The following is a 22,161-nucleotide window of genomic DNA, read 5'->3' on the forward strand; positions in this document are numbered from 1 at the left end:
AGGTGCAAAGAGCATATGAAGGCTGGGCATAGCTAAATTACGACGAGCGCTTCTGGGACAAGATGGAGGAGACCGGGATGATGTCATGGGGGTCACATGATGTCGACTTATGGTTAAAATAAATGACGAACAGGGCTGCTGATGTGGGGGCCCTTGGAAGAGCAGCGACAATGACATCATACATGGGAGCAGCTTACGGCTGATCGGCAAACAATCAAAATAATGCCTGCTGGAGATTTAACAAATCATCTTGCACGTTCAAAGATTGTGCAAGTTTAAGCATGTTTGCTTGGTTTGCTCGGCACCTCATCCAGCAAACAAATGTACAAATAAGACGGCCATGGGGAGTTCTTCCCCAAGGATGACATCGACAGCATCGCCTCGCACGGGGTGGGGGGGGGGCATTCCTGCGGGCCGGTGTCATCAGGGTTGGCCGCGGCCGACCCTGATGATGTTGGCCCGGGTATTTAAGGCATGAGCCGTGCAGCAGCCGGCCTCTTTCGCCTCTCCCCGGGGACCAGCATCCCACCCACCCCAAGGAAGTGATCAAAGGTGTCAAGGATTAGGGTGGGGACAGGGCGTCTACCCTGTGTGTAGGCAATGTCGCAGCTTGGTGGCAGGTACCCGGGCCAACAGATATAATTACGATGGAGAAGGTACAGAGAAGGGCTACCAAAATGATAAGGGGAATGGAACAACTCCCCTATGAGGAAAGACTAAAGAGGTTAGGACTTTTCAGCTTGGAGAAGAGACGACTGAGGGGGGATATGATAGAGGTGTTTAAAATCATGAGAGGTCTAGAACGGGTAGATGTGAATCGGTTATTTACTCTTTCGGATAGTAGAAAGACTAGGGGGCACTCCATGAAGTTAGCATGGGGCACATTTAAAACTAATCGGAGAAAGTTCTTTTTTACTCAACGCACAATTAAACTCTGGAATTTGTTGCCAGAGAATGTGGTTAGTGCAGTTAGTATAGCTGTGTTTAAAAAAGGATTGGATAAGTTCTTGGAGGAGAAGTCCATTACCTGCTATTAAGTTCACTTAGAGAATAGCCACTGCCATTAGCGATGGTTACATGGAATAGACTTAGTTTTTGGGTACTTGCCAGGTTCTTATGGCCTGGATTGGCCACTGTTGGAAACAGGATGCTGGGCTTGATGGACCCTTGGTCTGACCCAGTATGGCATTTTCTTATGTTCTTATGTTCTTATTAGATCTAGCTCAGCCGCGGGGCTGACAAAAGGCAGGTTGTAAGGTTGTAAAAGGGTGGGGATCACGCCCGGAGGCAGCGCCCCCTTGCTTGTAAATGCGGCGGGGGGTCGGAAGTGATGTTGCCTTCCTAGAATTGTGGTGGGCTACAAAATGGGGGGGGCGTGGTTCCAGTAGTGGTGACACTGTTGGATTGTCCCGGGTGGGTGAACTGTTATAATGTTGATTGAGTTCATATTAACTGTTATGTTAATAAAAGCTGTGGCCAATTAATACCAAGATTAATGTGTAATGTGCAATTATTTTGGGAATGGAAAAGGGGCAGAATGCCAAAGGGAGCCCGAAAGGCGTCACGGATCCCAGAGTCAAAATGCTTATGCTTTATCCTATTTTCTTTTGATGGATCCTTCTTCCAATTTTTGAATGAAGATCTTTTGGCTAAAATAGCCTCTTTCACCTCACTTTTTAGACTTGCTGGCAAATGTTTGCCCTTACTTCCACCTTTCTTAATGCATGGAATATATCTGGACTATGCTTCTAACATGATATTTAACCTTTGTAGCTGCACCTTTCTTTTTTTGTTTTAAACTATTTTTCTCATTTAATCAAACTTTCCCTTTTGATTGTTTAGTGCTAGATCTATGGATTTACTTACTGTCCCTCTTGCAGTCAATTCAAATGTGATTATATTATGATCACTATTGCCAAGCAGCCCCACCGTCGTTACTTCTCTCACCAAATCATGCGCTCCCCTGAGAATTAGATCTAAAATTGCTCCCTCTTTTGTCATTTATTCCATCCAGGAACTTTATCTCTCTAGCATGTCCTGATGCTACATTTACGCAGTCAGTATTGGGGTAATTGAAATCTCCCATTATTACTGCACTACCAATTTAATTAGCTTCCCTAATTTCTCTTAGCATTCACTGTCTGTCTCATTATTTTGGCCAGGTGGATAATAGTATAGTCCTATTTCTATACTCTTCCCAACACACAAGGGATTTCTACCCATAAAGTTTTGATTATGCATTTAGTCTCTGTGCCCTCTCTGACATAAAGTGCCACCCTGCCATCAGGTTGCTCCTCTCTATCATTGCAATATAATTTGTATCCTCGTACAGCATTATCTCATTGGTTATCCTCTTTCCACCATGTCTCTGAGATGCCGATTAAGACCATCATCTTTCACTGGTATACGCTTTAACTCTTCCATCTTACTTTTTAGACTTCTGGCATTAGCATACAAACATTTCAAAGTGTGTTTTTTGTTGGTATTTACATTCTGCTTTTCAGTTGACAGGGATAAATTGGAATCTTTTAGCTCAGGTGAGTCTTTAATTATAAACACATGGGCTACTTTTCTTATTATTGGAACTTCTTTGTTGGGATGCCCTAGCTCTAATGCTTCATTAATATTCTTCGAAGATACCTCCATCCGAACCATGCACTGTTGAGTGTCTGCTTTACCCTTTGACTTGTGTGTTTTGTAATCTGCTCTATCTCCTTTTTAAAGGTTAGCATCAGCAGTTTAGTTTCACCCTGGTTAAGGTGGATCCCATGTCTTCGGAAGAGACTCCCCTTTTCTCAAAAGGTTCTCCAGTTCCTTACAAAACTGAATCCCTCTTCCTTGCACCATCATCTCATCCACACATTGAGACTCCGGAGCTCTGCTTGCCTCTGGGGACCTGCATGTGGAACAGGGAGCATTTCAGAGAATGCTACCCTGGAGATTCTGGATTTCAGCTGTTTACCTAAGAGCCAAAATTTGGCTTTCAGAACCTCCCTCCCACATTTTCCTATGTCATTGGTGCCCACATGTACCATGACAGCCAGCTTCTCCCCAACACTGTCTAACATCCTATCTAGGTGACTTGTGAAGTCCGCCACCTTTGCACCAGGTAGGTAGGCATGTTACCAGGTGATCCTCATGCCCACCAGACATCCAGCTATCTACATGCTTAATAATTGAATCACCAACTATGTTGGTCGACTTAACCCTTCTCTCTTGGGCAGTAGCCCTGGGAGACACATCCTCAGTGCAAGAAGACAATTCATCACCTGGAGAGCAGGTCCTTGCTACAGGATCATTTCCTGTTGCATCAGGTTGATGCTCTCCTATCATGAGACCTTCCTCTTCAAAGGCCGCGCCAGGGCTGCCAGACTGGAGTTGGGACTTGGCTACTATGTCCCTGAAGGTCTCATCTATATACCTCTCTGTCTGCCTCAGCTCCTCCAGATCTGCCACTCTAACTTCCAGAGATCGGACTCGATCTTTGAGAGACAGGAGCTCTTTGCACCAGGTGCACACCTACAACTTCTCACTGGCAGGTAAAAAATCATACATGTGACACTCGATGCAAAAGACTGGAATGCCGCCTCCTTGCTGCTGGACTGCTGCCTTCATGTTCATTTTGTTCAGTTCCTAGTTAAGTTTTTAGGTTGTTCTGAGAGTAGGAATGCGAACAATTAGAGTCCTTTAAATATATTTATGTATTCAATATTTACCTGGTTTGGACCCCTGTCAAGATCAAACTAACAGGGTGGTTTCCCTGTCATGGGAGATTTTCTTAAACAATAGCAATAATTTTCAAAAAATACCTTGTTGGGAGTGGGAGCTTGGAGAGAAATATGTGCACCAAACCTGTCTCCACATCTTCCTTTTAGTGATGTGGGCCTGTCTCAAACATCCCTCCTTCGCCCTCCCCAATCAGTCTCTCTCTCTGTCTTTGAATCACAGTCCATCCCAACCAGTGCCCTTCTCTCCCTCCACCAGTCCATCCCCACCAGTCACTGTCTTTCTTACCTTCCACCAGTCCAGCCCGCCAGTTGCTCTGTCTCTCTCTCTCCACCAGTCCATCCCTGCCAGTCTGTCTCTCTCTATCACTCTACCAGTCCATCTCAACCATGCTGTCTCCCTCTAGTCCCCCACCAGACTTTCTCACCCTTCACCAATCCAGCCCCACCAGTTTCTCTGTCTCTTTCCACATCCATCCCTTCCAGTTGCTTTCTCTCTTCATCAGTCCAACCCTGCCAGTTTCGCACTCTCTCTCTCACTCCACCAGCTCATCCCTGCCATTTGCGCTTTCTCTCCACCAGTCCATCCCCACCAGTCATGCTCTCTCTCCACCAGTCTATTTCTACCAGTCTGTTTCTCTATCCCTCCATTAGTCCATCTTCACCACTCTTTCCCTCTACTAGTCCCCTCCAGTCTCTCTCTTTCCCTCCACTAGTCCATCTCTGCCAATCTGACTCTCTCCCACCATGCCAGTCACTTTCTCTCTCTATCCCCCTCTACCAGTCCATTCCCCCCAGTCGCTCCAGATCCAGCTCTATGGATACCTGTAGTTACTACATAAGTTCTCCTAGGACAAGCAGGATGGTAGTCCTCACATATAGGTGATATCATCAGATGGAGCTTGGCACGGAAAATGTCTGTCAAAGTTTCTGGAACTTTGACTGGCAAACTGAGCATACCCAGCATGCCACTATCCAAGCAGCCATATGGGATCCTCCTTCAGTTTCTTTCTTTCCGCTGTGCAGTTGCCTGGCAATAATGGAGCTCTGCCCTGTTTTCGGAGCTTTTTCGCTGTTTCTTGCAATTTTTTCCTTTTCATCACCTTACGTGGGGTCCCCCTTCTTCGGTCCCACCACCCCCCCCCCCAGTCAGTGAGACGGCGCGGTAAATTACCTCCTTTGTGGTTGGTTCCGGGGGATTTTCATCATTGGTGTCCATCCAGCACCACCCACTTTCTGGCATGGCTTCCTCAGTTTTCCGGCAGAACCCCCAGTTCCTGCAGATCATGTCTTTAGCTGATCCGCACGAAGTTTGTATTCTCTGCCTGGGGGCATTGCACGATGTCTGGGGTTGCCATTTCTGTGACCAGATGACTCCCAAGGGTCATTGTGCGCATCTTGACAAAATGGAAGAGCTGTTCGGCCCCAAAAAGTTGGGGCCCTCCACACCAGCATCCGGCGTGTCGACACCACGGGGTCGAGAGGCATCCGTGGACACCGAACCTTTGGTATCCACATCTGCTCCGGCTCCTCTTCTCGAGAGGGGAGCTGGGGATCGACCATTGTCTGTGTCCTCCCGCTCCAGGACGTCGGACTCTTCGCTTTCCTCAGCGCCAGAGAAAGACTGGGCTGAGCACTGGCGATCCAGGAAGCACTGTCACTGGTCGCCATTGGATCATTACTCTGGTTAAGGATCAGCTGTGCTGCACCTGAAGCAGCCCTGTGGAGACCAGGCTCCGTCCTTGGTCATTCCTGGGAATCTGAAGCGCTCCACACTGATTCCTATGTCGATGCCAGGCACCGGTCCCCCTCATTCAGAGGGAGACCTTGTGGTGCCTGCTTCTCCTCCACCTGCCCTGTCTATGGCGGCTTTCGAGGAGGAGCTGGATCGCAGGGTGCAATCAGTGATGCTCCATGCCCTTAAGGGCATTGAGCTGCAGGGCCCTTCGGTACCTCCACTGATGCCAGAACCCTCTCTCTCAATCCTGGCACTGCTGCTGGAACACCTCAATGTCTTACTTGGCATCCTCCCTACACAGCTGGTGCCTGGGGGAGTTTCTGTCCCCCAGTGGCTTTTGTTGCCTCTCTCCTTGGATGCTATACTGATTCCAGGTTCCTCTGAGGAGGAAGGCCCGATGTTTCCAGGGCCTTTGGGGTCGCAGGTACCTATCTTGCCACTACAAGCTCTGGCACTGGGCCCTTTGGGTAGCTCACTGCTGTTGATGCCGTCGATACCTTCGGTGCCTTCGGTTCCCCCGATGCTCCCGGGGCCCAGGCCATGGGCGGTAAGCACAGGTCCTCTGCTCACCTCCTCTAGTGATCTTAGCATGGAAGCAGCCCCATATGACCCATGGGATGATGATACTTCTGAGTCCTCCTCTGAAGTTTTGGAGGATGTTCTTTCGGAACCATCTCCCCTGGAGGAGTGGCATCGGTTCCCTCCTGAGGGCCTAACGTTTGCGGGGTTCGTGCACACGATGGCGGAGTCTATTCCATTTCAGCTACTCACAGAAGAGGATGCTAGGCACCACATTCTGGAGGTGCTCCAGTTTGTGGATGCCCCAAAAGAAGTGGTAGCTGCGCCCATTTATTTATTTATTTATTTATTTAAAGATGTTTGTATACCGCTTTTACAAACTATGTTTAATCAAAATGGTTTACATGGGTTTGTTTTAAAAAAGAAATTGAATTAAATTAAAATTAAAATCACAAAGAGAAAAAAAAGAAATAATAAAAATTACAAAAAACATATTATAAAATAAAATTAAAGTAAAAGCTAATAAAAAAAAAAAGTATAAGTGCCATATAGTTAACATGGAGCGTCAGTTAGTGAGTGTGGTTTCACAGAGTCATATTACTTTGTAGATATAATTTTAAATGTAATTTGAAATAGATGAGTTTTTAAATGCATGACATCTTCAATGAGTTGCTTCTGTGTATCTGGGAGCACCCCATCTCTGTGTCCCCAGTAAACAGGAAGGCAGATGCTTTTTACCTGGTCTAAAAGTCCCTTGGGTTTCAGCGTCGTCAGTTCCCCCACCAGTCGGTGGTGGTGGCGTTCGATCTCAAGAAGGGGAAGCGTTCCAGGACCCATGCCTCCGCCCCTCTGGGCTGGGACCATAGGGAATGGGACACGCCTGGTAGGAAGGTGTACCAGGAGTCTATGTTAATAACCTGTATCGCCTTCTACCAGTCATGTATGATGCAACACTCCAGGAACCTCTGAAAGAAGGTCCAGGAGCTGGCGGAAAGCCTCCCTCAACAGCAGCAGGAAGCATTCTTGACAATCGTCCAACAGAGTTTTGAATGTGGGAAGCATGAGGTTCTTTCCAAATACGATGTGTTTGAGACGTTGGCCCGAATGGCCTCAGTGGACATCGGAGCCTGCAGGATGGCCTGGCTCAGGACCTTGGATCTCCGGCTGGAGGTCCAAGATAGGCTTGCGGACCACCCCTGTCTTTGAGGATAAGGTCCAAGATGCTGTAGCCCAGTTGAAGGACCACCATGAGACCCTCCAGCATCTTTCTGCTTTGCTTCGGACCCTCTTTCCTCGGCTAGAAGGTCAGCGAAGCAAGGACCCCAATGATACTTTTACCGCCAGAGGAAGTACTATCCTCCGGTTTCCCGTGGCTCAAAGCGGGGTTCCCTCCGGGGGCTGTCCCAGCCAGTGCCTCAGCCAAGCCCTGCTACGGGGTTTTGACTGGCGAGAGGGAGAGTAAGTCCAGTCTCCATGCCCTCAGAGCTGGATCCACCAGGAGGGGGCTTCCTGTGCCTCTTTCTGCATCACTGGTTAGTGATTATGTCAGATCAGTGGGTCCTCTCCATAGTTTGCCGAGGGTACTGCTTGAACTTCGAAGTGCGCCCAGGGGATACTCCACCGTGCCGCTCCTGGAGTCAGTCTCTCCACCAGGAGATCCTGCTGTCTGAGCTCTCTACTCTCCTCCTTTCCGGAGTGGTCGAGTTAGTTCCTCGAAGGCAACAGGGGAATGGAGTTTTACTTCTGATATTTTCTGATTCTAAAGAGGACCGGTGCACTCCGTCCAATTTTGGATTTGAGGGCTCTCAATCGTTTTCTCAAGCGGGAGAAGTTCAAGATAGTCTCCCTTGGCACTCTGATCCCCTTCTTGCAAGGGAGAGACTGGCTTTGCTCTCTCGATCTCAAGGATGTGTACGCACACATCGAGGTCTCAAAACTCTTTGGCAATATCTCCGCTTCCTAGTGGGCTCCAGGCATTTTCAGTACAGAGTGCTGCCATTTGGCCTCGTCTCCGCACCATGCATCTTTACCAAATGCCTGGCCCCTTTGGTAGCACATCTGTGCCAGCTAAGGGCTCAAGTGTTCCCCTACTTGGGCGACTGGCTTATCAAGAGCAATTCTCAGCAGGGGATCCTTTGGTCCTTGCGCCTCATCGTTCAGGTATTGGAGGCTCTCGGGTTCATCATCAACTACCCGAAATCTCATCTGACTCCATCCTTACACCTGGATTTCATTAGTGCTCACCTGGATACAGCGGAGGGCAAGGCCTTTTTACTTTGCGACCCTGTGCTTGCCTTAGCGAACTTGGCGAGCTTGGTGCATCAGAGCCCGTGGGTCACTGCCCATCATATGCTCCACCTCCTGGGCAACATGGCAGCTACAGTCCATATCACTCTCTTTGCCCGTTTACACATGCGCAGGGCACAGTGTACCTTTCGATCCTAGGGGAGACAGGCCTCCCAGGACCTCAAGGTGCGTGTCCATGTTATGCTGCCACTACAGCTTTCTCTGGCCTGATGGGAGGACCTAACCAATCTGGAGCAGTGAATACCCTTTCAGTCCCCCTCCTCCTAAGTTGTTCTCACTACCGATGCCTCTACCCTGGGGTGGGGTGCCCACATTGGGGGGCTCCACACCAAGGACTTGTGGTTGACTCAGGAGGCTCAATGCCAAATCAATTTTCTGGAACTCCGTGCAATCTGGTACAGCCTGTGGACATTCCGGGACCGCTTAGTATCCAAATCAGTCGTCATCCAGACCGACAACCAGGTGGCTATGTGGTATATCAACAAACCAGGAGGGATGGGATCCTTTCCCCTTGTGCCAGAAATCAGCTCAGATTTGGTCCTGGGTCTGCTCTCAGCAGATGTCCCTTCGGGCAATCTATCTGGCGGGGATGGTGAATGTAGTGGCGGACCGCCTCAGTCGGGCTTTTTGGCCCCATGAGTGATCTCTAGACCCGGTGGGGCACCCCGGACGTAGATCTGGTGGAGGCCTTTTGCTCACTCCACCGGGGAGACAGCAAACCAGCCTCTGACACCTTCACCCACAACTGGAGCGAGGGGCTTCTGTATCCATATCCTCTGCTCCTGCTGCTGTCGAAGATGCTACTGGAGTTCCGGCACGATGGGGGATCCATGATCCTCATAGCCCCCCATTGGCCACGTCAGGCTTGGTTTCCGCTCCAGTAGGACCTCTTGATCTGAGACCCGATCAGTCTGTGCACTTTCCTGACCCAGGTAACACAGGATTGGGATGGTTACACCATCTGAACCTCAGGGCACTGTTCCTGATGGCGTGGATGTTGAGAGGTTAGTTTTGCCATTTCTCCCTCTGTCTGATGGGGTTTCCTGAGTTTTGGTTGCCTCCAGGAAGCCTTTGACTAGGAAATTGTATGGCCTGAAATGGAAACGGTTTCACGTGTGGTGTGTGCAGCAATGGTTGGAACCATTTACCTGCTCCATCCCGAAGCTCTTGGACTACCTGTTGCACCTATTGGAGTCTGGTCTAAAAACCAAGTCGGTCAGGCTGCATCTGCGTGCCATGGGGGCTTATCATGCTAGAGTGAATAGTGTGCCCATCTCAGCACACCCTTTGGTCGGATGGTTCATGGGTGGTCTGCTTCAGTTAAAGCCTCCTCTGCACCCTCCACCTGTGTCCTGGGACCTTAATGTGGTCCTGGCTCAACTTATGAAGGAACCCTTTGATCCCCTGTGCTTGTGTGACCTGAAGTTTCTGTCCTGGAAGTTCATCATCTTAGCTGTGGTCACCTTAGTGCGCCAGATCAGTGAGCTTCAGGCGTTGGTGATGTACCCACCTTATTAGAAGTTCTTCCATGATAGGGTGGTCCTCCGTACCCACCCTAAGTTCTTGCCTAAGGTGGTATCAGACTTTCATCTGAACCAGTCTATTGTCCTGCCTGCCTTCTTCCCATGGCCGCATTCGCACCTGGGTGAAAGGTCCTTGCATACTTTGGATTATAAGAGGGCCTTGGCATTCTACCTGGAGAGAACAGCAGGCCACGTAACTCTTCATTTCATTTGATAAAAACAGATTGGGAGTTGCTGTGGCCAAACAGACACTATCTTCTTGACTAGCAGACTGCATCTCCTTCTGCTATGCACAAGCAGGCCTGCAGCTTGACAGTCATGTTAAGGCTCACTCCGTCTGGCCCATGGCAGCTTTGGTGGCCAACCTGCATGAAGTCCCCGTGACAGAGATCTGCAGGGCTGCAGCGTGGAGTTCCCTCCATACATTTACAGCTCACTATTGCTTGGACAGGGATGGCCGGCAGGATAGCAGTTTTGGCCAATTTGTCCTCTGTAACCTATTTTGGGTCTAAATCCAACTCTTTCACCTAGGGCCCTGTTTTTTGGGTTCAAGCTGTCTTCCTCCTTGCCCATTTGTACCTGTTTGTTGTTTGTTGGTCCGCTCTGTTCGGAGACAGCCTGCAGCTGGGTATTCACCCATTTGTGAGGACTACTATCCTGCTTGTCCTAGGAGAAAGCAAAGTTGCTTACCTGTAACAGGTGTTCTCCTAGGACAGCAAGATGTTAGTCCTCATGAAACCCGCCCGCCACCTCTCTGTACCAAGACTGAAGTTCCAGAAACTATGACAGAAGTTTTCCGTGCTGGGCTCCATCTGATGATGTCACCCATATGTGAGGACTAACGTCCTGCTATCCTAGGAGAAACACCTGTTACAGGTAAGCAACTCTGCTTTACTGAATATGAGTATATTCTTCCACATTTATTGCCATGCTTTACAATTATATCTATTCCATTCATATCAGTAAGCATTATTTAATAAGTTGTATGTATTATGAATGAATCTGATGTGCATATAATTATTTCTTTTTATTACGTTAATAACTTTTCTATATATGGCACATAACTGCAAGTAAAAATGAAGGAGAAGCATGAGGAGGTCCGTGAACATTTTGGAACTTGAAAAGGGGTCCACACTACCAAAAGTATTGGGAACCACTGTGCTAATCAGTTAGTACATGTAAAATTTTATGAATAAGTACGATAATTTATATGCATATGTCTCTTGTAAATAGCAACAACTGCGCATATTTCTTGACCAAGCCCCTAGACCACTTTTTTTTGCACTGGTAAAATGTGCACATGAAACCAAAAATATGCACATACTTTCAATGTTTATAAAATAGCATGCACATGGAAACATGCTACTTACATGTGCATATGTTGTTTTTCTTTTGCGGGACCCCTTTGAAAATTTACTCAGATATGGATTCTTGAGGCAGCAGGTGATAGATTTTCCCAAATAACAAGGAATGTCAGTGGCAGGAGCGGGATTTGATCCCTGGTTAGCCTTTCATTCCTCTCTCTATTAGACCACTCCCTGTCTAACATTCTCAGACTACCATTACTTTATCAGCTGCATCACTGTAAGTGGATACATATTTTTCTTATACAGTGTGGTTGCTAGGAATGTGGTTTTGAACATATATCGCTAATATCCTTTCATATTTATTTTTATCCCAGTTGATGATTTTACTGAATGTGTGCAGATGCACTCCGATAACGTGACCATACTTGAAGTGTTTTATGCAAATTCTAGTATTGATAAAGGGGAAGTGTTATGAAAAGAGATGTTTGATAGGTCCAAGATATTCCTCTGTAAATATCAGTAGTTTTCTATTTTTTTATAATTATCAGTTTTCAAAGTTTAAACTTCAAGAGCTCTTGAGAGGCAACATTAAGATTAAGAGCAAGTAGTCTTGATTTTTTTGTCAGACAATAAAAAAAAAATTGTAACTAGATTTATGTCCCCAAAATTGGAGAGATCAGATCCAGAATACAAGAAGAAATAAAGAAACAAAGTAATAACACCTGCCTTGAGCAATATATAATACAATTGAGTTCAATTGGAAATCTTAAAAAGAAAGCTCTTACCATAGCCAAAAGCTTATATCTGCTGCAAGGGCTTATCTCATTAAAATGTTAACTGAAATGATTAAAAGAATATAAGAAGCATTATTATATGTAACTAAACATTTACATGGAAAAGAACAGTGTACCCAATTGAAGCACCCTGGGCCTCATTAACAGAAATTGCCTTCTGTTTTTTTGTTACCTGAGCTACATCAGGAAAAGTACGAACTTTTAGCTGAAAAAATATTCTTAATGATGCTTGAAAAAATGTTTGAGGAGCCAATTTCTATTAGTGTCCAGAGCCAGTGTCACAATTATAGTTGAAGTTTCAGCTAAAGTTTCTAAGATTGATGTTAAATGCAAATTGTCTTCAGATATCTGAGACTGTTCATCCTGAGGAACTCCAGCCACTGGCTTCTTAAAAGGTAGATGGTCGTATATCCTGGCATCTGTAGGAATTGATTGAGATGACACTTTCAGTACTTCAAACAAATATCTCTTGAGCATATCAGTAACTGGCACCATTGTAACCTGGGGAAAATTTATACATCTAGGATTTTGTTTTCTAGCCATATTTTCCAGATTCTCTAATCTAGTCTGAAGATATGTATTATCCCTAACACAAGTTTCCTTGACTTGGATACTATTCTTATATTGTTTTTCCACTATTTCCGCTCTTCTATTAATATCAGTTTTAAAATATTCCAATTGAAATACTGTTTTCCAGTGTCAAGTTTTTATCAACTACCACAACAAATTAAGTTGATTGAGCTTTTCCCAACCCACCTATTGCCTTTCAAAATTAATTCCAGGATAAATTCAGACCTCTCTAAATGAAAGGTTGTCTGAGCAACCTACAAAGTAGTAGTCTTCTATTTCTCTGAGGACAAGCAAGATGGTAGTCCTCACATTTGGGTGATGATATCGAATGGAGCCCGGTACGGAATTTTGATCTCAAAGAATCTAGAACTTTCAAACATGCCCTACTGAACATGTGCAGTTGTAGTCATCACCCTGCCCCCTAGGCAGAGTCCCTCAGTCTTTTTTTTTCTGCGGAGCCATGTATCTCCTGGTATTCAGCTTTGCTCTTGCCTCACCATTTTAAAGTGATTTTTTCTAGAGCTGCAGCTTTTCTCATTCCTTTACCTTGTGGTAGATTTCCTTTCTCCTCTGTCTGCCAGCCGCTTGGTGAGTCTTAGTTGCTGTGTAGTCTGGCAGAGTCTATTTCTATCCCTTAGTAAAAAAAAAAAAAAAAAAAAAAATATATATATATATATATATATATACTGCACCTGCAGTTTTGTATCTGTTTCCTCTCCTTGCTCTATCTGTTTTTTGTACCTTTGTCAGGTGCTGGCAGGACTGACTGAATGCAGTCCATGGGTGGTCCATGTAGGCCGCTGAGCCTGTGGACTCGCCTGAGTTCTACCTGGGCAGGAGTTCCATGTCATATCACTGATCGATCAACATTAATGGAGGTTCAGACAGTGCAGAGATCGAGGACTACTGTGTTCCTGTTGGGGGGAGAGCTCATTCTCCCCACATTCAAAGGAACTAGTCTCCATGGGTAGGAGTCCTGGATGACGTAGCCTCCCCTCCTGCTTGCCGTTGATGACAATGCAGTCTCCTTGTGAGAGAGGGTGAGCAGGAGCCTGGGTAAGCAGCTTGCTGCTGCACCTTTGGTGCCATGCCCAGTAATGGTTGCCTGTGAACATTTGGGACCAGTGCACCATTGATCTGATGCATTGATGTCAGGACCACATCGGGGACCAGGACTGCCATTGAGCGCCATGGTCACCCTTGACGTCATTGAGGTGCTGGGGGCACCCTTGATGCCATCGAGGTGCATGACTGTCCTTGATGCCGTGAGGGCCTTCTGTGTGGTAGGCATCTGTGCATGTGGAGTCTCGATGCACTGGAGTCATCGAGTGCCTTGGGCCTCGATGTGGAGGAGTAGCAGCACCGACCTCTATTGTTGGGGATCAGGTCTGCCATCAAGCGCCATGGTCCCCCTCGATGCCATCGGAACTGTCTTCAATGTCAATGAGCTTGATGCCTCGGTGCCTTGGTTGCCCTTGGTGCCATCGATGCTCTTGATCCCATTGAGTTGCATGAGTGGCCTCCCTCGATGCTGTCAAAGTACATGGCCTCGATGCTGCTGGTGGCCTTGATGCTGCTGCTGCTGCCCTCAATGCTGTTGAGTTGCGTGACCTCAATGCTGTGGCCAATCTCGGGGTCATCGTGGTGCAGAACTGCCCTGATACCATTGAAGTCCTTGATGCCATCGAGGTGCGTGGCCAACATGGAGGCCATCGGGCTTGTTGGCCTCAGAAGAATAGTTGAGCCAAGGGGAACAGTCTATGGTGCTGGCAGTCATCGATTCCTCTGGGCACTGATGAGGCGTGTTGGGATTGTGTCTGAGCTGCAGAGCCTCTGCCTGCAGGTGCCCCTGGCATCTTTGGTATCACCGGTCCAACGATGCCTTTGGGTACTGGGGTGTTTATTGGTGCTGCCTGGCTGTTGATGTCCATGGGTGCCTGTGGCGCTGGGGATGGCACTATATACCGTCGAACTGATCAAGATTCGGTCAAATTCCATTGAAGTCTCTGAGTGCAGCATCATTTGGTGCCCTTGATGGTGAGCACGAAAGTCCTATGGGCATCGTCACCAGTGGACACGGTCGGATGCCACAGGACATGACCACAGAGCACCATGGGCACCGTCAGTTGCCATGGACTATGCTGCTATCGTTCCATGAGGGAAACAGAGGTGAGCCATTCCTGACACAGTTTCAAGGGTTGTGTCGAGCCTCTTGAAGCATTTTCAGGTACTGGAGGGGACGACACCATAGATCGCCATCCACCACCATGCTATACCCAGAGCCCCAGTGGTACTGGGGATGCCATCATCACCCTGTTTCTATGCACTCCACTGGGAGTTACTGGACAGTGGAGCGCAGCATGTGCAGTCATGTACAGCAAGGCATCTACTCCAAGTGCCTCTGGTGATGGCAGGTGGCATTCTTCCTGTCTGTGCAATTCTCAGCCAGGGTTCTGCCATTGCCACATCAAGGTCTCAGAGTCCTTGTCAGTTCTGCACCAGAAGGTGCTGGGGAGCACTAATGAGGAATGCGTCATCACACACTCTGCAATTTGCCTTTTGGCAGCATGCAGCCACTGACTCTAGTAAGTGGTGGTATGTCCTTGCTGGCTGTGAGATTCTACCTACAAGCACGGCAAGTGGAAATCATAAGTGTGCCGCCATCCATATGATGGGATGCCACTGTATGAGTTCTGGTCAGCGTGCCGTTACAGCCGAGGGCTCTATTCTCCAGTTGCCCTCTACCGTATGGGTGTGTGTGTGTGTGTTTCCCTCATGGTGAGCACAACAGGTTGTGTGCCACAACCACAGGACTGACCTAGGACTACGTTCCTGGTCGAACCCTAAGGGGAATAGACACCAAGAGGGTAGTGTCGGGAGTCTTCTCCAACCTCAGAAGAGGAATATGTCTTTCGACTCCCTTCCATGTCACAAATCCCCTTTGTGGGAAGCTCCTGGGGCTCCGCTCCTGGCAGCTTTATTGCTGAACTGGAGCCTCAATTCTTTGAATTTGTGCATCTCCTTGTAGGCCAGGGCCAGTGGACCACAGCAGCAGTCATTTCACTGTTTTTGCTGGGGTCCCTTTGTTGATTATCATGGTAGCCTTCCCCATCTGCCAGTGGCAGATTGGTCATTTCTGAACCTCAGCAATCAGTGATTGTGTCTCAGCTCTCAACTGGAAAGTTGACAGGTTTTCCGGGATGGGTAGGCCCCAATTCCCATTGCTTTCCTGACTTTTCAGGAAGGGGGTATTCGATTGGGTTCCAGGATAACTCTTATGGGTTCCCCTCTGGAAGCCTGTTTGTCCACCCCAACAACTGTTTCCTGGAGAAAGCATGTCACTGCTTCTGACTGGCGGTCACTTTCGGATCCTGATGGGATCCGAGAGCCGGTCGAGGGTAGCACTCTCCTTAGGCTTTCCTAAGGCACAGCAGGTCTGTTTTGCAAGGGAGTCTTTCCAGAGTAGTTCCCCAGTGAAGATTAAGGGTTTCTCCCGTCCAGGAGTCACTTTTGATACCTGCTGAGCTCAATGGGCATTTTTTGATAAGGACCACTATTGCCAGTCATTCTCGCCTGCGGGATCCTACCTCAATGAGGAGGGCTCTAATCCATCTAATTGGTGAGTATATCTTTCAACCTATCACCATATGTATGGCTGAGGGAGTTGGGGAATGAGGGATCCTGCAACAGAGGTGCTGCTCTTAGGTTGGAGTGGCTTGCAAGCTATATTTCCCCATTTTAGGGATAATCCTGAATGCAGACAGGAGAATCAACGCACAATTAAACTGTGGAATTTATTGCCAGGGGATGTGGTTAGTGCAGTTAGTATAGCTGGGTTTCAAAAAGGTTTGGATAAGTTCTTGGAGAAGTCCATTACCTGCTATTAATCAAGTTGACTTAGAAAATAGCCACTGCTATTACTAACATCAGTAGCATGGGATAGACTTAGTTTTTGGGTACTTGCCAGGTACTTATAGCCTGAATTGGCTACTGTTGGAAACAGGATGCTGGGCTTGATGGACCATTGGTCTGACCCAGTATGACATGTTCTTATGTTCTTAGTCCTGGTTCATGCATCGATTGTTCCATTTACTGGACCTCATACTTCCTTGAGGGAAGTATATGCTGTCATGGCTGAGGTATTAATACCTAATCCAGGTTCGGGGTAATCTGTTCCGAGATTGCCCTTGCCCTGTCCTGGTACCCTTAGAGTTTACAGGCCGGTGAAGAAATCCTGTTCGACAGGGGGTTGCACTTGCAGGAACCTGGCTTCCTGTACCTTAGTGGAGTGTTTCTGGATTTCTTCCCTGTGGAATTTGCTCTCAGCTTCAGCTGTTTCAAGCAGGCTGATGGCTCCATCTTGGTGGGTAACTCCCTACTGAAATCAGCAGTGATTTATTCGCTTGGGGTTGAGTTATGCAACCTAGTGATTTGTGCTTACCCCGGGAGTCCAGCAGTCTGCTTCTTTGTGTTCTTCGCAGCTTCCGACTTCCAGTTGGAATTTCATGGGGAGGGGGTGAAAAGCTAAGGCATTTGTGGTATAGTGTATACCTTCAGGGAAAGATACACCACTTTTTCCTAAAATTTTCGCCAAGCTCTAGCCAATACTGCCTTTAGCTTTTTTCACTTAATTAGGTTGCCCCAGATGTCTTCCTGCTCACCTGAACTATCCTATAGACAGGATGGATAACCCTGACCTTGACAGGGTGCAGTCTGGGTGAGCTTCAGGTCTAATGTGTCTCCCTGCTTGGGGGTTTGGGCTAGCAATCCTATTCAGTGATTGCCTTTCATCCCCTGAATCTCATGATGGCGCTCCTGCTGGTCAGTTATGTCTGGTGCTTTGGCATGTAGGATCTGTCACAGACCCTGCCGTTGTTGCTGTTTATTTTATTTTTTATTTATTTATTTGGCATTTTTTATACCGACAACCGTTTGCACATCGTATCGGTTTACAAATAACTTGGAACTTATAGGCAAGGCCTTTACATGGAACAGTAACTATAATTAAAAGAGAAACAACAAACCAAATTACAAAAAAAGGAAAACTAAATTACAAAAATTACAAAAATAATCAGTGACTGTATCACAGAGATTTCAGATATCAATCATATGGTGGGATTAGAAGTCAGGTAGGCCTGAACTTCTTGAAAAATCATCCAACATGGAAATTAAAGTGCGTGCTACTTTAGTAGTACAATTTGCAGATATTTCCCAGAGAGATAATATTCTTAAATTATATTTCAAAAATCAGAATTCCAAATTTCATGGTTTTCTGTTAAGGATTTTTCCTGATGTTTCCTTAAGCACTCAAATACGTAGAAAGGAATTTCTAGCCATGAAAGATAGGGTTACTCAGAGGGGTGTTAAATTTCTTTTGCGTTTTCCATGTAAATGCGTCATTATAAACCAAAACACAAAATATTTGTTTAATTACCCAGAACAATTGCGTACATACCTTGAATCCTAATAACTATCTCTTGGGAGAATTAAAAGTGTGATACGGATTAGACACAAATCTTAAGTTTTATTTAGATTATTAAAATATATTGCTCCCTCTTTTTCTTAACGATTAGGTTCTGTAATTACTGCTACAGTTTTGTTCTAAGGTAAAACAAAGGAATATGCATTAATTATAGGATGTTTTTCTTTCTTTTTTTTTTTTCCTATGTGAATACAATTTGTGTTATGCATATTGGTTGAGTGTATCTTCAAATAAATTGTAAAGTTGAATAAAAACAAAAAAAAAAAAAAAGAAGTCAGGTAGGCCTGTAGGAAAAGCCATGTTTTTAGTTTTTTTTTTAATTTAGGTGTGGATGTCTCTGTGCGCAGATCTGGGGGGAGGGAGTTCCAAAGAGTAGGACCAGCGAGGGAAAAAGCTCTATTCATTGTGGAGATCAGTTTGTAGGGTTTGATAGAGGGAGTGCGGAGTGTTCCTTGAAGGGCGGGATGAGTGTGTCTTGTGGAGGTACGAGGAAGGAGGGGAGGGCAGAGCCAATGGAGGTTTTCATTTGTAATGCTTTTGTGGATGAGGGATAGTGTTTTGAAAAGGATAGATGATTGGTTTGGTAGCCAGTGAAGCTCGATAAGAGTTGGTGTGATGTGGTCTCTTTTTTTAGTGTTTGAAAGAATACGTGCTGCGGCGTTCTGTAGGAGTTGCAAAGGTTTAGTGTGCGTGGCGGGGAGGCCAAGGAGGAGAGCATTACAGTAGTCGATTTTGGAGAATATAATAGACTGAAGTACTGTGCGAAAGTCGGAGAAATGTAGTAGGGGTCTGAGTTTTTTGATAGTTTGTAGCTTGAAATAGCAGTCACTTAAGATAGATTTGATGAAGGGTTTGAAGGAGAGTTGGTTGTCAAGAAGAACACCCAGGTTACGGGTGTGCGAGTGGAAGGTAGTGGAAGAGTAGGCGAGGGGAACCAGATGGAAAAGGAAGTTTGGTGGATGAGGAGTTCTGTTTTTTTGAGGGTTGAGGGCAAGGTGCATGTCTGTGAGGAGTTTGTTGAAAGTTTATTCTTTCAAGTGTTGCTTGGGTTTTATGCCCATTATGCCTTTTAGCCAAACATGGGTACATTTCTACTGAGACATTCTGTCCTTCAGATTTCAGTGGATCACAGTTTCTTTCTGGTGAGTTCTCGAGCCCCAGTTGATTTTTCGGTTGTCTTGTGACACCAAAGAAAACAGTGCGGTCTTTGTCCAAGAGTCCTTCTCTTGTTTACATCTCTAGACTTTTTCATGTATCCAGGAGGTTCTAGACCTACTGACATTGTCAGGGTTTACTGATTCGAAGCCCTGCTTGTAATGTGTTCCGTGATGTGGAGTATGTTTCTTGTTGGCACTTGCATCACTTTCCTGCCTTAGGCACCTCGCTATGCATTGGGGTTTTGTGTCTCAGTCCTTTCTATTGTTTTCTCTTTGTGGAACCCAAGTCTCTTCCCGCCTAGACCCCTTTGTGGGTCGACTGTCTTACAGGCAAAAGGGAGAGAGGTGGTGCTTTCAGCACGGTACAGTTTCCCACTTGTCCTGCTCGGATAGCCTATAGCTTGTGATTCATCCATGTTTGAGCACTACTATCCTACTTGTCCTCTGAAAAGCAGATTTGTTTACCTGGAACAGGGGTTCTCTGAGTCCAGCAGGATGTTAGTCCTCACAAAACCCTCCCGCCTCCCCTGGGAGTTGGGTTCTCCATGTATTAGCTATATTATGGACTGAAGAACTCTGCCTAGAGGGCAGGGTGCTGACTTACAGCTGCACGTGCTCAGTAGGGCTTGTTTGAAAGTTCTACATTCTTTGAGATCAAAGTTCCATGTCGGGCTCCATGCGGCGATGTCATCCATGTGTGAGGACTAACATCTTGCTGTCCTCGGAGAACACCTGGCCCAGGTAAGCAACTCTGCTTTATTTGTTTTTCTTTGTTTTCTCCAATTTAACTTCTTGGTATTTAAAGAGACTTTTAGGGGTTCAAAAATACCAGAAGTAGTTTGAGCAATTTAAATTCAAACCCATAAAATAAAATATGCAGAACTCAAAAGAAAAATCCTACTAGCTTGCATACTACAGAACATTTAATAGTACTTAACAACCACTTTTAAGCAATACAGCATATTTCCTGATATTCAAGAGTTCATTCAAGGCTGTAAACTACTGAGACCAAAACCGGTTTGCTTCTCGAACATCAGGTTCTGTTTTTAAACTTTCTTAGAATAAGTTTAATGTGTGTTGCAGGTGGTGCAGAGTTCTGACCCATTTTTCCAGAACTCTGTCCGGGACCCTTTCAACCTATGTGAATGGCAGAATGTAGACTGTCTAACCATTATGTTCCTCCCTGGGACAGGTTTTACCTTGTTTCTGTTCAGCCAACTGTTTTAACTCTAAGCTTTTTCTTGATCATTTTCCTGGATTAGTTTATGCACCACATCATGAGATGGCTACCAAAAGTTTCCTAAATGCATTCAGAGAAGCTGAAACAGAAATAATTCTATCATAATGTTCTGTAGTTGGTAATATTACTTGAATATTCATTACTTTGGTGAATATGGCATAATCAAACAGCAAAGAAACAAGTTATCCTGATTGATCAAGAGGCTGATTTACCATGGAATATTGAATAGCCTCATTGAATAAAAAGGTGTGTGCAGTAAATAATGCAGGATTGCCTCCTTAAGAGGGTAATTTTCAAAAGCATTCCATGGATAAAACAGTGTTCTACCCACAGAAATGGCCTTTTATGATATTTCCCACCTAATATGCAGGTAAACCTATGCAGGTACTGCCTGGACTGAGCAGAGGCATTGCAGTTGTGGAAGGGTTTGGACTTATGCTCATACTTTTAGATTTTCAAAATATTTGCCACGCACATAATAGGTAAATTTGATGGTCCGGCTTTCAAAGCAAACTTATGTTTAGTCAGTTCGCTTCAAAAACTAGTGTAACTTATCCACATATTTACTGTATAATTTAATAGGGGCTGTTATAAAATTACCTCTAATAACTCATGTAGCTTACCGCACCTTAGTGAATCAGCCTCTGAATACAGCTTCTGCACGAGTTAATGCAAAATATTGTGATTTGTTTCTTTATAACTGCAAAAATGTCATCATAATAATCATTTACCTGAATCTACAGATGAATGAGTAAATGTAGAATTCTTGTTGTGATTCTTTTCTTTGTTGTATCACTGTAATATAACCATCCTGAAAATAGGCTAGATTGGAATTCGTCCTCATATATGTATGGCACTAAAATATACTAGAACACTATCATTTGCAGAGGAAATAGCTTTGCAGTGAACAGAAATTGTATGGACTAGTGTATATTGGAATCTCTTTGTTCCTACCTAGTGACTTTTGATTCAAATAAGTTTATCAGGAAATTCTTGTTGGGGAAGCAGCTTTTTGATAGGCCCAGAAGGGAATAAAGGCTGCTGGTAGCTAAGTACTAAGATCTAATCAAGACCATTATAGATAAATGCCAACACAGCTGACAAGTAGACTGAACTGCATTATTTTTCAAACATAGTATTCAGAATGATTTGTAATAAAGGGTTTTTGTGTAGTAGTGGATCCCGCAAACTGATAGAAATCTAAAAAGCATTCCCTTTTGTTTCCATAGGAGAGACATAAGAATGAGTTAGAAGAAATGAGAAAAGCTGGCCATGAAGCCCTATCTATTATTGTAGAGGAATTCAAGGTAAGTTCCTTTTAAAAGACAGCAGAATCTATAAATATGATTACAAAAATCAGTAATCAAAATCAATAGTTATTATCAATAATTATTACCTGAGACATGAAGAACTATCATACAGAACAGTATATAACTTTTAAGTATCATGTTCCTTTAATTTCACATCTGTAGAATGTTTTGTTTTGAGTTACTACTTTTTCATTGAACTAATGAAACTCTTAACAAGTAGATTTTAAAAGGTCCGCTCGTGTAAAATCAGGGATATACATGCGATGCTAGGCCTTGTATGCGCCGAGTGCATTTTAGAAAAGGCCTAGCCATGTGCTTATCTCCCGATATCTGCAGAAGTGTTGGGCCTGAAGAAAGGGGGAGAGGGTGTATCTGGGAGGGGTGGAGGCCGGCCGCGACAGCGGCCATTAGGCCTTGCCCTGGGGAAGATCGCGCCGGCAGTTGGCCAGCACGTGGAACGTACTCCTGCTTGGAGGCATGGGTAAGTTC

General features: G+C 45.6%; 1 protein-coding gene across 6 annotated transcripts in view; it reads left to right on the forward strand.

Annotated features, from left to right (window-relative positions):
• CCDC91 (coiled-coil domain containing 91) overlaps positions 1-22,161 on the forward strand; it is an 843,537-nt gene that overhangs the window by 265,572 nt on the left and 555,804 nt on the right. For all 6 annotated transcript variants that reach the window (XM_029599989.1, XM_029599990.1, XM_029599992.1 and 3 more), the window contains exon 7: positions 21,592-21,669. In XM_029599989.1, coding sequence (XP_029455849.1) covers positions 21,592-21,669 — 78 coding nt within the window. The remainder of the gene's footprint in view (positions 1-21,591; positions 21,670-22,161) is intronic.

This window comes from Rhinatrema bivittatum, chromosome 4 (assembly GCF_901001135.1).
Source record: "Rhinatrema bivittatum chromosome 4, aRhiBiv1.1, whole genome shotgun sequence".
Taxonomy (NCBI): Eukaryota; Metazoa; Chordata; class Amphibia; order Gymnophiona; family Rhinatrematidae; genus Rhinatrema; species Rhinatrema bivittatum.